Source organism: Lonchura striata, chromosome 4, assembly GCF_046129695.1.
Source record: "Lonchura striata isolate bLonStr1 chromosome 4, bLonStr1.mat, whole genome shotgun sequence".
NCBI classification, from domain to species: domain Eukaryota; kingdom Metazoa; phylum Chordata; class Aves; order Passeriformes; family Estrildidae; genus Lonchura; species Lonchura striata.
In genome coordinates this window covers 24,050,612-24,066,900 of record NC_134606.1, presented here as the reverse complement: position 1 = coordinate 24,066,900, position 16,289 = coordinate 24,050,612, and the positions used below count along the sequence as shown (strand labels likewise).

General features: G+C 35.1%; 1 protein-coding gene across 9 annotated transcripts in view; it reads left to right on the top strand.

Annotated features, from left to right (window-relative positions):
* The window catches only part of ATP8A1 (ATPase phospholipid transporting 8A1), a 105,594-nt gene that overhangs the window by 42,227 nt on the left and 47,078 nt on the right, over positions 1–16,289 (top strand). For all 9 annotated transcript variants that reach the window (XM_021553948.3, XM_021553144.3, XM_021552349.3 and 6 more), the window contains 5 exons: positions 5,092–5,161; positions 6,148–6,232; positions 9,746–9,885; positions 11,769–11,907; positions 13,107–13,171. In XM_021553948.3, the coding sequence (XP_021409623.2) occupies positions 5,092–5,161; positions 6,148–6,232; positions 9,746–9,885; positions 11,769–11,907; positions 13,107–13,171 (499 nt within the window). The remainder of the gene's footprint in view (positions 1–5,091; positions 5,162–6,147; positions 6,233–9,745; positions 9,886–11,768; positions 11,908–13,106; positions 13,172–16,289) is intronic.

Here is a 16,289-nt window from a genome sequence, read left to right as displayed (position 1 = left end):
TACTCAGACTTCTAAATGTATTTCTGAAAGCCCTGGCACCATATGACTTATTAAAAAGTAAGTGTATTTATCATGACGGATAAAATAAATTTTCTATTTGACCTTAAATACACTTGTGTAATTATGGCTTGTTTAAATACTCTGGACTGAGACTCATTATTTTCTGAGCAGCATCACTACAGTATTGACTAGTTGGTTTACTTGGGATTTGAGTTTTTCACATCTTTTGCTTTCAGTAAAAATTTTGTGTTAAAGTTCTTGGAGTTACAAATGTCCCCATAAGAAATATGGATGCAGTTTCAATTCTTATGTAGAGCTGTTTATATTGTATCTGCATTTGCTGCCTGTGTTCTAAATGTTTATGTAGGTCTCTTGCTTACTTTGGCACAGGATAAGGAAGAGATTTGCATGGAGAGGAAGTTCCCTTTTTTCTTAAAATGATTCCTCATAATTGTGCCTGTGGAAAGTGATTGTTGTTTTCCTTCCTGTCGTATTATATTTCCCTTAAACTTAGCTAAAAACAATCAAAAAAAATCCAATGCATGAGACAGACTGAAGATGTATAAGTTGTGTGAAATCAGAGTAGTTGCCTATAGTTATAGTAATAGCAATAATAGTATGAAACAATGAAGGATTCAACAGAAAATAATTTTTATAGTTTTGAATGTATTTTAATGTATGTTTGCAATTAATGTTTTTTTTTAATATATTGTAGAGGACATACGTGCATTTTTTTAGATTTATGTCATGATTTCATTTTTTTCTGCAGGCATTGCTTGCATATTATTTTTTTTGTAAGTTAGCAAGTTTGTACTGCAAAGCACATTGCTGTTAATTTGACTTCTGTGAAAGTTCATACTGTGCTTCTGGAGTAGCAGTGAAGTATTGCTACTTTGTTTCTGATTTTGATCTTTGTCTTGATTTTATAGATTTTATTTAAACTTCTGCGTAAGTATAAAATTGTAATTTAAATAGTGATACTTTAAATCTCAGCCTTTGAAGGTATAAGGTTTTTGGTGGGTACTGATCCCAGAATTTTATTAAGTATTCTGTTTTTATAGATGTTTTTGTTCTTATTCTGCAATATTTAGCTATGTTTCGAATTGACTTGTTGGAAGCACTAGAGGTCACCCGTGTTCCACAGCAAGAGAAATTTTGGCTCCACAACAGCACTATTTGTATGGACAGGAGCATGTACCTTCAGAGCAGTAATCTATTTTGAATAAACTGTCAAGAGTTTGCAGGTGTTCCAAGTTTTTCTCAGAAAAAATGCAAATTAATTCCTTGCCATTTTCCAGTACAGGCTAGATTAATATTCTTCTGAAAGTACAGTGCAACAGCATCAGCATTTGATAGGACAGTCTTACAGAGAGGCATGTTACAGAAGTAAAACTTGTAGGAATACTTGGTAGACTTGTCACTTCTGGTATTCTCTTTTTTAACTGATTACACTTGTGCCTGTGAAGAGAGAAGTAAACTTATACAACACAGTAATTATACTTGTTCATGGTGAGAAAGTAGTTGTCAGTCTAACTGGCAGGTGAGTATACTGAAGGTACTATGCTGATAATTCTTAAAATTAGCAACTAATGTCTGTGTTTACGTAGCCTCCAGTAGATAGTCTGCTTAGATGCTGTAACTGCTGTGGTACCTTTAGTTCTAGGAAGTGAAGGGTTGTTGAGATTCTCTGCTGTTCAGGCCTCCCTGTACTGTTAGGGAAGGAATTGTGCAATGCTGTGCCTGTACTTGTATTCTGTCACCTGGTGCTATAACAAATGGAAAAACTGCAGCTGTCCCTTGGCAACCCAAACCAACTCCTAGGATATGTGTCTGCAGGGCAGGGGTAGGCAAGTCACTGTCAGAGATCCAAAAGCATAGAAGTCTTATGTTTGGTTTCATCCCTGTGCCAAACTACATGCACTGTGTTTTCACCTGGGCCAGTTGTGAAATTGAGTAAGATTTTGAGTGTGTGATTCCTGGTGTTATTAAGGATAACCGATGTCCACTATCAGTGCACAAATTGCACATCAGTCCTTGCATCAACATGTCTTTTCTAGCAATGCTACTGAATGAGGTTTTGATTTGTATCTGCTTGTTTTCCTAGAGGAAAGAATTGCATTTTTAGCACCAGAATTAAGGTCACTGCCAAGTATTGAGTGCATATGTAGTAATAATATCTCAATATCTGGAGTATGTACTATCGGTTGATTTAATTACTGATTTTCGTCTATATCCTTGGGGCATATCTCCATAGCCTAGCAGAAATCATCTGTTTAAAGTTTCTTGTCTGAATTCCTGTGTTTTTGATTTACCATGCCATTGTATTTACCTGTAATTCAAACCTTGATTAGTCTGTCCTGTAGTGATTGGTTTGATGAGTAATCCACATATCTTAGCTGTTCTGCTGGGCAGACAGAAGGCATCCTAGAGCATTTGAGGCCTTACCTCCTCTCAATCATTTAGAGAGCTCCAGAATACTCTGATTTTGTGACTGAAGACCTGATACTTCTAAAAGGAAAAAAAGAATAAGTGGCTGGCAGAGGAGGTACCAAAACCTCTATAGCGATGTTTGTTTTCTGTGGTTGTTTAATCTTAAATCCAGTCAGATTGTAGAGTAACTAGACCTGTCAAGAGCTGCTTGGCAAATCTTGTGACTGAGGGAAGTATTTCTGTCTCTTTGACATGCTTGTGTCTGTTTATAATCCCACTGCAACTCCTTGGGAATTACCAGCTATTCTGCCTCTTTGTAACATCCCAAGGGGTTACCCAGCCTGCAGGTCCATAGAGATCACAACAGTGGGTTTGCAGCATTCCATAGCACACAAGAACATGGGGGCTTTTTTCCTGATTTTTTTTTTTAATTACTGATTATTAAAAATTACTCTTAGCAAAGGAATGTATTAAAGCACACCCTGAGGATGATTTTCTTGGGGCTGGCTCTTAGAGAGGTTCCATGTTCAGTGCAAGTAAGTCATTTATGTGGGGCACAGATATACAGGAATGCAGGGCACCACCACATTCAGCAGTCAGTAGATGCTGCTAATTTCTGTATTTCACTTGGGACAGTCAGTAGATGATGGTGTGTTCTTTTCTCCCAGATCAGTTTATATTTTCCCAGATTTTTGTAAATTCCTAATTTCTTATGATATTTTCTCCCTTTTCCAGACAAAAAGTTTTAGTTACAGTTTTGTGCATATTGATGGAATCTCATGATGTCTCCAATTTCTAGGCTTGCAGACATTTTCTCTGTTACTATTTCAGCAACCATCTTCTGTTCAGTATTTTTCCTGTTGTAACCAGGTCATCTCTATAGCTGCTCACATTACTTCTACAGAGAACAAGCAGAGCATAACAGTGGTCTCACAATTACAGTTATTTGTAGTCGTGCAATTTAGTGGTTTACTGTAGTTTCACCAGGAAGAGGAAATAAAACTGTCACTGCCATAAAAAGGTTCATAAAAAGTTAGAAGTCCTTGACAGTAACTGTTGGTCATTAGCTTTATTGCAGTTTTACTAAAAAAGTTTATGTCAGTGAGGATTCAATATCTGTTTGTACAGCTAAAATTTCAGAATGCTACAGGAAGTCATTGGTTATTCTTTGATACAATTCCAGTAGAATAATATGCAGCTCCATACAGGACTTCAAGGTTTCAGTCTTCTGGTATTGCAAGACAAGTACAAAACTGCAGAGTTTTTACTTGTCAAGGGTAAATATATCAAATTAGTGTTTTATACACCCCCCTAATCTACTGTAATTTCTTTACTATTTCTGAATTGAACATTCAGGCAACTCTAATGAGTTCAAGTAGCAGAAGCTAGATAGTCTTGGCTGGAATCAATGTGGATCTTAGACTTGCTTTTATTTTAGGCAGCTTAAGTGTAGTTTAGATGATCCTGATTTATCCAGTGTTGTCTAAGTAGATTCACAACTGGACACTGTCTAAAGCTTTTTGGAATTCTACTTATCTGAGGTTTAGAGGTGAAATGGAAAAGAAATTGCAGTAGTTAATGGCTTTGTCTGTGCTTTTGTGCAGTTTTCACAGTAACAATGTCATTTAATACTGCTATTCAGAAATTTTTACTTGAAGAAGAGTGCACACCCAGGTGAAATTAGAAAATGCTTTCCTGAAGATACATTTCAGCCTGCTACTTCACCTATAATTATAAATTTATTTCCTCACCTATGTCCACATTCCATTTACAGGATGTTTTCCATGGCAGTCTGAACTTCAGGAACCATTCATACAATAATGCTCTTTGATGATCTATAAATGAGATCCAGTTCCAACAGGAACCAAAATTGTTAAAGGACCATTTATTTCCATCTCTGTTTTACTGTGAACTGTTCTATGAGAAGTGTTTGGTTCCCTGAATAGTTTCTGTAGATTTATTTATAAAGTTAAAATTTGAAAGAGTTATGATATAAATACTCATCTTGACAGGACATGATCTTGCGCCTAAAGAATGCTTGTTGGCAAACCTAACAGGGAAGAAGACTGAAAGCAGACCGTGACGGTCTTCTCCATGTTTTCTTCCAATTTCTACCTCAGTTATGAGGACAAAAAGAAAAAAAATAACTTGGATTTTATTAATAACTGAGGGCCAGAGAGTAGTTAAAATTAGTCCAGCCTTTTTCCAGCTCTTAGCATACTGAAATTTTGCGTGATAAATGAAACTCTGGGATAACAGTAATAGGATTGCTGTACAGTATATGAGCGACTCTGGCTGGCTGGGAAAGAAGAAAAAACTGAAACAGTCTATGATACCTCTTTTTGATATTGATGATAAGTGCTTTGTGCTTTAAGGTGCTTTTTTGTCATACAGTATTTAGATTAAGGTGAAAATTCTTGTTATTTTGATGGTAAAAAGGCCTACAGAAGTATACACAGCAAGAAAATTAGCATTCATTTCAATTGTTAGACACTAAAACTATTTTCCATCCCAGTCAGCTGAGAACATAATTCAGAATAGATAGCATTGACTTTTTATACTTTGTGTAATATAAGATATATATTGATATTATTAGGTAAAATATTGGTAAATGCTTATATTTATGAACCACCTTTTACAGAGGATTTAATTTTCTTTCAGCACTAGGAAGAGAATGTCAGTGATAGTTCGCACACCATCAGGGAAGTTAAGACTCTACTGCAAAGGAGCTGTGAGTTTTATTCTTTTTTCACTGTAACAGAGAATACATACTACCAATACAAATACAAAAGCAAAAGATTATAATAACTGCAGTCAAAACATTGAAAATATGGGGGAAGGAATGTTGATGTACCTCTTTCAATTTACATTGTTTTGCTGTGTAGCTGTTCAATGTGATGAACTAGTTAATGTCTTTTTTTACTAACTGCCTATGAAGGTATGACATCTATTCTTTCATCCTATTCTTTGTACTGGACTAATACCTTTATGTTTCCTAATAATTGCTTCCTTCTGTACTTCCAAGAAAATGGATGATGAACCTGTATTAATTACTTGCTGGAGTAGCTGAGTATGGATCACTAGATAGAGATAGTAATCTGGCATAACTGACTAAATGGGAATATTAACCAACCATTGATATTATGCAGAAGTAGAATTTCCCAAGAGCAGTGAGAAGTACCTGTGAGAAGGTACCCTTATCATAATGCATATGGGAATGGCAGAGTTACTCATTTGTTCTCAGTCTGTATGTCAAGTCAAGTTTGAGGGGAAAGGAGATGAAATCCAATTGCAGAATGGCTTAAGGAAAGGAAATTTGTTGAATATAAGTGGCCATTTTTTATCATTTCAAGTGAAGAAAAAAAACTGTTGTTAATTTTCTGTGATGGCTACAAAAAAATCTGAGAATGGCCATTATGAAGTGCTAATTTTATTTTGTGGGCATAATATACAAAGAGGAGGACAACATTTTGGTACTTTTCAAAATAAGGGGAAATAACATCAAAAATGTAGAAGAAAAAAACTGCATTATAATAGAATGTGTAAATTTAGAAAATCTGAGGATTAGAAAGTCCTTTTCTAACTTATGAAATAAGGTTATGTCTTTTAATTTTTGATGCTATTTTTCACCCATTTTTCTACATTATTTGTATTGTCTACCCAATAGAAATCATGTTTCTATTAAAGTGTTCTGAGCTATATTTATTTGTTTTGTAGGATACTGTAATTTATGACCGTCTTGCAGAAAGTTCAAAATACAAAGAAATCACCTTGAAACATCTAGAGCAGTTTGCTACAGAAGGTGGGTGATACTATGCCACATAAAAACAAATATGAAATTCAATTACTGCTCAACTTTCCATTTTTTCAATTTTGTCTTGCTGTAGTGTTTTACTCATGTTACGTTTGAAAAGTACATTTTAGCAATGTCTCCTTAAGAAAAGTGTTCCTCTTCCTAAGAAATTTCAGTAATAACTTCATGCTTAAAAAAAACCTAAAAAACAACACACACACCCACAGAAAATTCAGCAGAATCTTTTAACCGAAATATATTTTTCCAGAGAGCAAACACATAGCACATTGTTTCTTTGAAGATCTCATTTCCCATGGTTGCTTTCATGTTCCATACCCAGTGAATGCTGTAGGGATGGGCACATAGGGAGAAGTAGCCAAAGTAAAGATGGTTGGAAATTATTAGTGTAGTGCTTTTAAGGTAGCTTTTAGCTGTATTGTTTCTGTCACCAGTCCCAATAAGGGGGATTGCCAGCATCCATATGGTTTGTTTTGGTGTCTGCAGTTTTAATAATCACTTTTACAAAACAGTTGCCAAAGGTGGGGAACCTCTCTTTGAGGGTTTGTGAAGAAGAAATAGTGAGTAAAATTTAACAGACTGTGAAATTAAGATGATTGATACAAGCAGCCAGTCAGTTATTTAATTATAGTGGATTTCACACTACAGATGCGAGGAGAAAAACAGACTATAGAAACATTTCTGCAGCTCCTCAATATGCAATGCCATACGCCATTAGTATCTCAGGAGTTGTACTGTGCAGTATCATAGTGTTACAATTTATCAATGAGTTGGTAGAGAGGAATTGGAAGCAGAATTATGAGAGTTATCTGAACAGCAGAGTTTCTACCTCTTTATTTTTCTAATACACTGCTACTGGAACATTAAAATTACTTTTATTAAAATTATCTTTATTAAATTTATCTTTAATGTGTCTTAAAAATAAGCTTCTTTCTAGTAGGAAGAAAACTAAAAAACATTGCTTATGTTTTGTTAACTGATCTCTGACCAGATATCCTTGTTATCATGAAAGGTCATTTTTTGTCATGCATATGACTTCTCTAGTTTTTCTCTTCTGGTTTATCATGGAATTTTGAGTTTTGGCTAGTGTATTAAGCAACTTCAGTCTCTTGATTCTATCAGTGACAGCAGAAACAAGTCACAGATCTGTTTCTTTTGTTAGTTTTTCATATCATGATCTCTACAGTAAGCATTTGGTTAGCCTTAAAGAATCTTAAAGTAATAAAGTTAGGATAAATTTTACAATAAAGTTGAGAGCAGAACTATACCCAAAAAAAATTGACTGAGCCCAAAGCCTTAGATACACACTAGGGTTCTAGAAAGGCTTAACCAGAATTAGCCAAGAAATAGTTATTTAGGTGTGAAGTTAGTTTGGGTCATAAGGTATATATTTGGTTACAGAAAAGACAAAATGAGATCACTGTCTTCTGTCCTGTGTGAATTAATGTAAAGATTTCAACCCAGTTCTTAATTACTATTCTCATTACATTGGTAGTACAAGTCCTTAGCAGTCAGGTTGCACTAAATAAATCAACATAAAAAGTGAAAAATTACATCGGTCTTTAGAACCACTGTACATATGATAGAATTAAGAAGTTTGTTCAGATATTTTTGTATCCTTCTTTGCAACAGATTAAAAGATTTACTGTTCAGCAAGTGAATTTATAACCTTTTAAAAAGCATAAAATTCAATCTTAAAAAAATCACATCTCTGGAATTGATTAAAAAATTGGTATTTATTTTTACTTCAGATTTAAATTGCAGCCAGCTATGTTGCAAAGTTTCTCATGAATATCCTTTCATGTGGCAGGACAGTATGTCCTTGGCATTTGCTGCCTGCTCTTGGTGTGTTGTTCAAAAATGAAGTGGTTAGCATGGCTGGCATTTATATGTAAGCATTTATTAAGCTTGAGTGTTAATGCCTGCTCAGATAAATAGAAAAAACCTCTGTAATTTTCCTGTATTGCTCCAGTCTGTTAACAACCAGGCATAATGATATTTTGTATTCCACATTTTATTTGGAAGATTCTTTTCAATCACAATGAAGAGAAGCATATTAAAAATTAAAAAAATATAATTAAGCAGTGATTTAAAAAGAGAGAGCAAATACCTTGAAAAAACTATTTGCTGACATTCCATACACTTGGATTTCTTTTCTTCATTTTATTGTCTGCAGAAAATATGTTGCAAGCATTGTACAAATAGTATCACTATTAGACACAGATTCCTTTCCTCTCCTTCACCTATATTCATTGCTTTGGACCTTTTAAGTATATCTCAGCATTATTATGCAGAGAAAGACAATCAGTTGAATTGTCAGCCTTGAGTTTATTCTTCTAAGTCTAGATGGTGAGACACTGTGTTCCTAATGCTGTTTAGTTGTCAGAATACCCACATTGCACATATTTTTTATCCTGAAGATACTAAATTACTTTTACATCTAAGACACATGTATTATTTCATGCCCAACTTTGTATCATTTCAAAATCGCCACTGGTGCTGAGCTGTATGTTCTAGAAGCCTGTGACCAAATAAAGGTCACATTTAACCATCCCTGGTTGTGGTGCTATTTGTCTTCTAGAACAGAGTGGGCAAGTGACCAAAGGGTAACTACATTAATCCTGCCTTCCCCCCTTCCAAATCTACTGGCCTCCAAACTGTGCCTAATATATAAAGAGTTACATCAGTGATATTCTCCAGAAATCTGGTTATATGTGAAAATGAGCTGTTAGAAAATTCACACCTAGCTACTTAAATTGAGTGTAAAATGTGTGCCATCAAAAAATAGATATTTCTAAACATCATGCCGTCTCAAATTCTTGCTGTAATGCTTAATTCATATTTTTGCTGAAGGAAAAAATCTGTTAATAACATCAACCAGCTCAAAAGTTGGTAAGTAAAATTGCCAAATGGTACATAGTAATTTTATTTTAAGAATTTGGAAAGCTGAAACAATCTGTGAGATGGGAAAGTTAAATGAGGGGATTCAAAGTTGGCTTCTAGATGATAAATTTAAAATGAGAATTCCCTAAGAATATTGAGGAGGGGTGAAGAGGGCAGTTGTAACATTGTGCTGATATATTTTAAATTTACTTCTTTCCAGCATAGCAGCATAGAAGTCAATAAAGCTTTTTCTCAGAAATGCAATTAAATTTTGCCCTTTTAATGTTTCGATGTACATACTTGTTCAGCAAATGTTGGGATTTCTTCATGTCTTTTTACAGTTTAAGTCAAGTCTTACACACATTATTTTTCCAGTGAAATACATCACCTGTATTACATTCAGCTTCTTTGAAACTGTTACTCTGTTAAATAAATTTCTATTTATAGTTCATTTTTACTTTATGTATATCTTTAAAGTTCTTCAAGATGTGCAGCAGTAATTTGAAATCAGGCATAAGCATACATAAAATACAGAATAATTTCAGCTTTCAAAAGTACTCATTGCAAGCTTATCAGGGAAGGGACTAACAAATACTGAATCATTATCTGCTTTCTCTCTAGGCTTAAGAACTCTGTGTTTTGCTGTGGCTGAGATTTCAGAAAGTGATTATCAAGAATGGTTGGATGTCTATCACCGTGCTTCTACAGCTATACAAAACAGAGTACTCAAACTTGAGGAGAGCTATGAACTAATTGAAAAAGTATGTGCAGCTTTTTGGGGTTTGGGTTGGTTGTAGGGAGGATGGGGTGGGCAGAGGGGTGAGCAGAAGAGTGGTTCTAAATTATTGTCCTTATTTTCTATACCATGAAAAGTGAATCACTATTAAGGAATAATGCTTAGATAGAAAAACGAAATCTAGCAATATACTGACAGTTCTGTCAGGTAGTCCTTGCAGTTTAAATAATCAAAATGAAGGAAACAATTAATCTAACAAAGTTTTTGCAGCAAGTAGCTACCTTGCTGGAAAGTGTTGATTATGGGTTGAACTACTGGAAAGCTTTTTTCAGAGTTCTTCCAGAGTGTAAAAACTGTAATAACAGCTAAACAACATCTGCTTCATTATATAATGATCTTGGAACAATGGAGTAGTCAAGATTGGAAGGGACTTCAGGAGGTGATCTAGACACAAATCCCTGCTCAAAGCAGGGCTAGTTTAGGTTGCCCAACACTCTGATGAAGTTTTGAGTATCCACAAGGAGGAAGTTTTTTAAGGTAATTTTTTTAAATGCTCAACTTAGGCTTTTTTCCTTCTTCTGAATTAAAATTTTTATTGCTGCAGAATGTGACTGATGCCTCTTCCTCTTTCACTCTGCGGTATACATTTTGGAGAAGGATGGCTGCTCTGCAAGCTTCAGTTAGCAGAAGGAATCCCTCCCTTAATCTTCTTTTTTTCCCTTGTTAAAGTCGTCCTAATTCTTCAGGTGCTCTTAATATAGTGTGCTCTGGGCCCTAAGCTATTTCTGTGTGCCTCTGTTGGACTTGTTCCACTTTATCAGCCTCTGTTTTACTGAAGGCCTGTAAAGCAAGCTTGCACCTAGATACAGCATCACAAGAGCAGAGCCTTAAGTTCTGGCAACACTGCTTCTCGAGTAGCCAAGCATGAGGTTAAGACTTCCTCAACAAAAAAAGGTCCCATGACTATTAAATGTATAAGAAAAAGGAGTTCATGAGACCAAAACTGCTTGAAATTTTGATACTTAAATTTTGGAGGGTTTATTTTGTTGTTGTTTTTTTTTTTTCTCAGAAAGTATAAAATTCTTACTTAAAATTAATAAAATATAAAATTCTGACTTAAATTAAAATTCACTTAAAATTCAGAGTCTCACGAATCTATGGTGTTTTTTTCATGAAAAAGAAAGGTGAGGGTATATAGCTTCAGTCACTAATAAACATTGTTGAGCAGTTTATTTGGATGTGACAAAACAGTCTTGAAACTATGTTACTTTTTAATGCCATGACAACCCTGCTACCTTTACAAATTTGTGTATAAGCTGCAGAAGTACTTCCTCAGGATGTAGTATGCAGACCATGCTGCTACCAGGATTGCACACTATTAGATGTATAACGGTGTCTTGAACATTTAGCTAGTTTTAAAGGTATGGAAATAGGAAATATAAAAAGGGCTGTATTCACAAAAACTGTGCAGATTTGCTCCATAGGAAGCTAAAATAAAGAATAAAATGCTAAGATAAATTTACAGGTGTTTTGTATTTTTTACAAAGTGAAGAGAAATCATTAAAAGAGAGAAGGCGTGGTAATAGTACTCCTGAAGCCTTGAAATCAGAGAGGTACTCCTCAGGAAAAGGTAACTGTTGTTGAACAAGATACTGAATTACTGAGTGGATAATTAGTTGAAGTTTGAGTGGTCACACTGTGCAGTTTTGTCGAGCCACACAGATATCCAAGTTAAAGCTCATGGAATAAACTGGAAGTTCTTTTTATGTTGATACCAAATCTGATTAAAGGGTATAGAGTGCATTAATCTTCTTATAAATACAGAGAGTTAAATAGAATAAATGGAACATTGACATTGAATTTAAACAAAAAAAAACCCTGTATATATGAAATATTTTATTTTCACAGAATCTTCAGCTGCTTGGAGCAACAGCAATTGAAGATAAACTACAAGACAAAGTGCCTGAAACCATAGAGACACTCATGAAAGCAGACATAAAAATCTGGATACTTACTGGGGACAAACAAGAGACTGCCATTAATATTGGTATTATACTTGTATTTATTTTATGTCTTTGTTACAGGTTTAAAAATAATAGCAGTAGATGCAGTAAAATTTCTTTCAAAATGGAAGGTTGTCGTGTAAAAAATAATATGTCACTCCAGAATTTGAATGTGAACTTATTTTTTAGTCAGTGATAGGGGGAGGATAGGGAATGATGGATTCTGCCTCTGTTAAAATACTAAGAGCAAGAAAAAGTTATATTAGAGAGGAGACAAAAAAATAGGAAATAGTACTTTTTTATAGTAGCATACAAAATGAATTTAAAAGAATATACTGACTTCTGACAGTGAGAGAGAATAATAATATTCTCTTAATATTATTATATTAAGAGAATGTAGGTAGTTAGTTTTCTTTCTCTATTTTTCCTTCTTTCCAAGAAAAGTAAACTAAAGTACTGTAACATTTTAACAAAGGTTTATTTTTATTATTTCCTTTTATTATGAAGGATGGTAAAAAAGACTGATTTCAACAAATAAATCTGTATCTTTACATAGTTATACATGAAAGCTGTTTTTAACATTTAATAGTCTTTACATATGACCACATCAGCACTACTGCTGTAGTGTAGATACATGTCCAAAATAAAGCCTTACTTTAGTCGTATCTATGCTTTTTATTGGATATTATTATTTCTAATCTTAAAGAACTCTCCATATGCACATGATACAGTTGATCTAAGGTTATTTTCATTTGTACCTTCAGGTTTGAGGCAATACCCATAATACCAATATTTCCACTATATTAAGAATGGTGATATATATTTTTGACTGGGCAGCCTACATTATTAACACAGAAAATACATCCTATTTAATGCATCAAAGAATAAAAGAAACAATGAAAAGATGTACATATCCAAGTTTTGAATGAAATCTATGTTGCATTCTAAAAATTGACATGGCTTAGGGAGATCAGTTTGTTGTTTTCTCTAACTCTCTTTAAAGCACCTCTGAATAAGGCAGAGCAGCTGGAAGTTGCAGCAAGGGAAATTCTAAATGTTCTGACTTAGTACCTGTATGTACTTTGAGAAAATGCAGTAGAATAGTTTTTTATCATTTATTTCAACTAGGGAAATCTTATTTTTAATTCTGTCTGTAGGTCTCTTACAGGAAAAAAAAAATGCCTTATTATGTTATAATGGATTTTATTAAACTGATTTTTAAAAAGAAAGTATTTTCTAACAGGTCATTCTTGTAAACTTTTGAGAAAGAACATGGGACTAATTGTTATAAATGAAGGCTCTCTTGATGTAAGTAAAATCTTTAAAAGTTCTCAGTTAATGAAACATTATTTTATTGCTTAAAATATCCAGACATTATGGTGAAAGTGGTGTAAAAAATAATTTGGAGTGTATATTTATCTGGATAAACATAGAAAATTCTGCCAAAAGCATGGTTTGGGGGGAAGCTGTTTATGTTTGTTTTGAGGGGTTGCTTTCTTAATTTTAGTATTCCATGCTTGGAAGACTGTATGAGCTTTGTGACAGAATGTTACTGAATAACTGGAAAATAGTCTACATCTTCTGAAATCACAGTGCAGCTACTACACAAAGGAACTTCACAACCACGAGCAAACAAATTCCATGTAGTAGACTTCATCCATGCAGGCTCAAAGCCAGGAGCTTCGCATTATACTAGCATTACAGATGAACCACTTCTAGTGTGATGATTCAAAAGTTCAATAAATATCTATCAAGCAATATATTTTTATAGTAAATTTATATAAATATGGTAACAGAATAAAAGGTAGTAGCTGCAATGATAGCTGCAGTGTACTCCCTGTTCCAAACTGGAGTGTCTATAGATTCTATAGAAATGGAGAGATCCTTTCCTTATATACCTATAATACAGGGTACATGGAGATGCAAATATGTTATGCCAGCTGAATTTGTACGTGCAAACTGGTCACTTGAAAATCTCATCTTGGTGATATAATGGCTTTTTCAGCAGCAGGTGAATGTAGTCTGAGAGGCAGTTCAAAAAATAAGAGTAAACTAGCTCTATGCAAATATTTTGACAAGAGACTATTTATGAAGTTTTCTGTCTGCCTCGCATGATGGTGTGCATTCTACTGTTTGATGAATGTGTATCTTGTGTCCTACCCTTTGCTTGCTAGTGTGGTTGGAATGACAAGTCATTCTCTATTTCTAGTGTGACTCACTACCTTGAGTAAACTACCTTGTAAGTTCTAATGGAGGAGTGGATCAGGTCTCAGGAAATGAAGAGAGGGACAGATTGATGTGACTGCAGAATGCTGAGTCAGTGCAGTTGCAAACATGGATCAATTCCTCTCTCCTTTCTGCATACTAGTAACAGTTGGCAAGAGACTGTAATACTTATCTGGAATATTATCTGTTAAGGAAATCATATGGAATGATACTTTGGCTTTTGAGTAGCATAGGTCCACCTCTTGTACTGGGACTCTGAGCACCCATGAGGGTGGCTGGACAACCCAATTTCCTCTTTGTGAGAGGAACTGAGCAGCCAGGAAAGCTTGGAGAAGATGATCTCAGTTTTGTGGCACTTGTGTATTTGGGATTGTCCTAGTTTAGGGCAAATTTGGGGAAAATCCTCTGGAAGGAGCCCTCAGAAAACAAACCCCCACAGCCCCTCCCCACCCACCTGGTTTGGGAAAAAATTTTCTCTGAGAGAAGTGGAAAAGAACCTGTTTATTTAACAAACAAAGCACTCCCCAGCACCAAAAAGAAAATTAACAATACCAGATGACAGCAAAACTCTTTCACCACTCCGAAGAGATGACAAATCCAGAAAGTCTTTCCTGGGAGTGGTCGCTGGGGATTGCTCTGGGCACTGGGGATGGCTGCTGCAGATCACAAAATGCAGGCTCTGGGTGCTCGTCAGTGTTTCCAGGTGCCAGTCCGGAGCAGGTTGGATGGTATTCAGGAAAAGGAAAGGAAAATAAACAGTCCAGGGAAAGAATTGGAGTGATTAGCTAAACTAACTAGGAAGCAAAGGCAAAAGTAGAAGCAAGCAAAGCAAGCCAGCCAGCACCAGCCTCTTCTAGACAGCAGACCATGGGGGGAGGTGAACCAGCTGATAACAAGGCAAAACAAACCTTCACTTTCAGAGTCATAGTATCAAACATAAACAGAACACTCGATTGGAGATACAAACACCATAATGTCACCCTAGGATAGGGATCTTTGGTAAGAGTTGCTCTGTGGCAGTCCTCTCCTCCTTGTTTCTGAAGTGTAGCCTCTTGTTATATAAAGATGTTTATAGGTTCAGTGGCATTAGGGAGATTGGCTTTTCTTGGTCTGCATACTCTTGTGAAAAACACTGAAACCTTGCACTGATAACAGTGGCATTAAGTGAATGCTTCTTCCCCTTGCTGTTAAAATAGTAGTATTTGTCCATTGCATACCAGTGGCTTTTCCTAAAACACAGCTTGCTCAAATCTAATCCCTTCATGGACATTCAGAGTCCCCTGTCTCACAGACATGTAAAAAAAAAGGTGTAGCAAAACAAATACCTCATCAATTTGATCATTGTTACGACTTAAGCATGCAAGACAGAGGAAGTTAGAATACAATATATTTGTTCAGACTGTATCCCTGCTCTGTCAACTGAGCTTACAAAGAATATGCTAAAATAAAATATCCTTTTTTATTTGAACAAATATCCTTATTCTTGAAATTACAAGTAAAATATCTCAACCCCATCCACCTCCTCAGTCCACAACATTAGCTGGTATAGAACTGAAAGTATTTAGGTATCTCAACTCTTTAGAACATTGTTTGGGGGCTCTAGTCCCATGAACATCTTAGCTTAGCTTCACAAGCAAAATGTGGGGTTTGTTAGTCAGTTCTTATAGTTGCGTACAAGAGCACTGGATTTTATTTGTCTTCATATTGACCTAATGGACTGCTAAATTTCACTATAGTACTGTTAATCATAGACAGATGTCCACGTAGCCTTTATTCTTTTATTTGTGAATTTAAACTACAACTAGAAAAGTTTGATTGCCATTCAGTTTTATTGAAAAATATTTCATTGAAATACGCAAAGTATTTAAAAAGGGATATTTTTATGCTGCATTTAATCTGTGGCATGTGATTGCAGCACAGGGACTATGCCCACAAAGGAATTTTAAATTCAACAATTTTACAATTTGAGTTTTGTTTTGTCTTGGGGTATGAGGTTTTTTCTTTAAAATGCAGTATTCTTGGAGCTACTTGTTGGCATGTCTGCTTCTGATAAAAAATGAAGATCAGTTTAAGCAAAAGAGTTCACCACTAAACAATATCCCCAAGTGCCACATCCACAAGCATTTTAAGTACTTCTGTGCATAGTGACTCCACCATTTCCCTGGGAAGCCTGTTCCAATGTCTGAGCACCTTTTCGGTA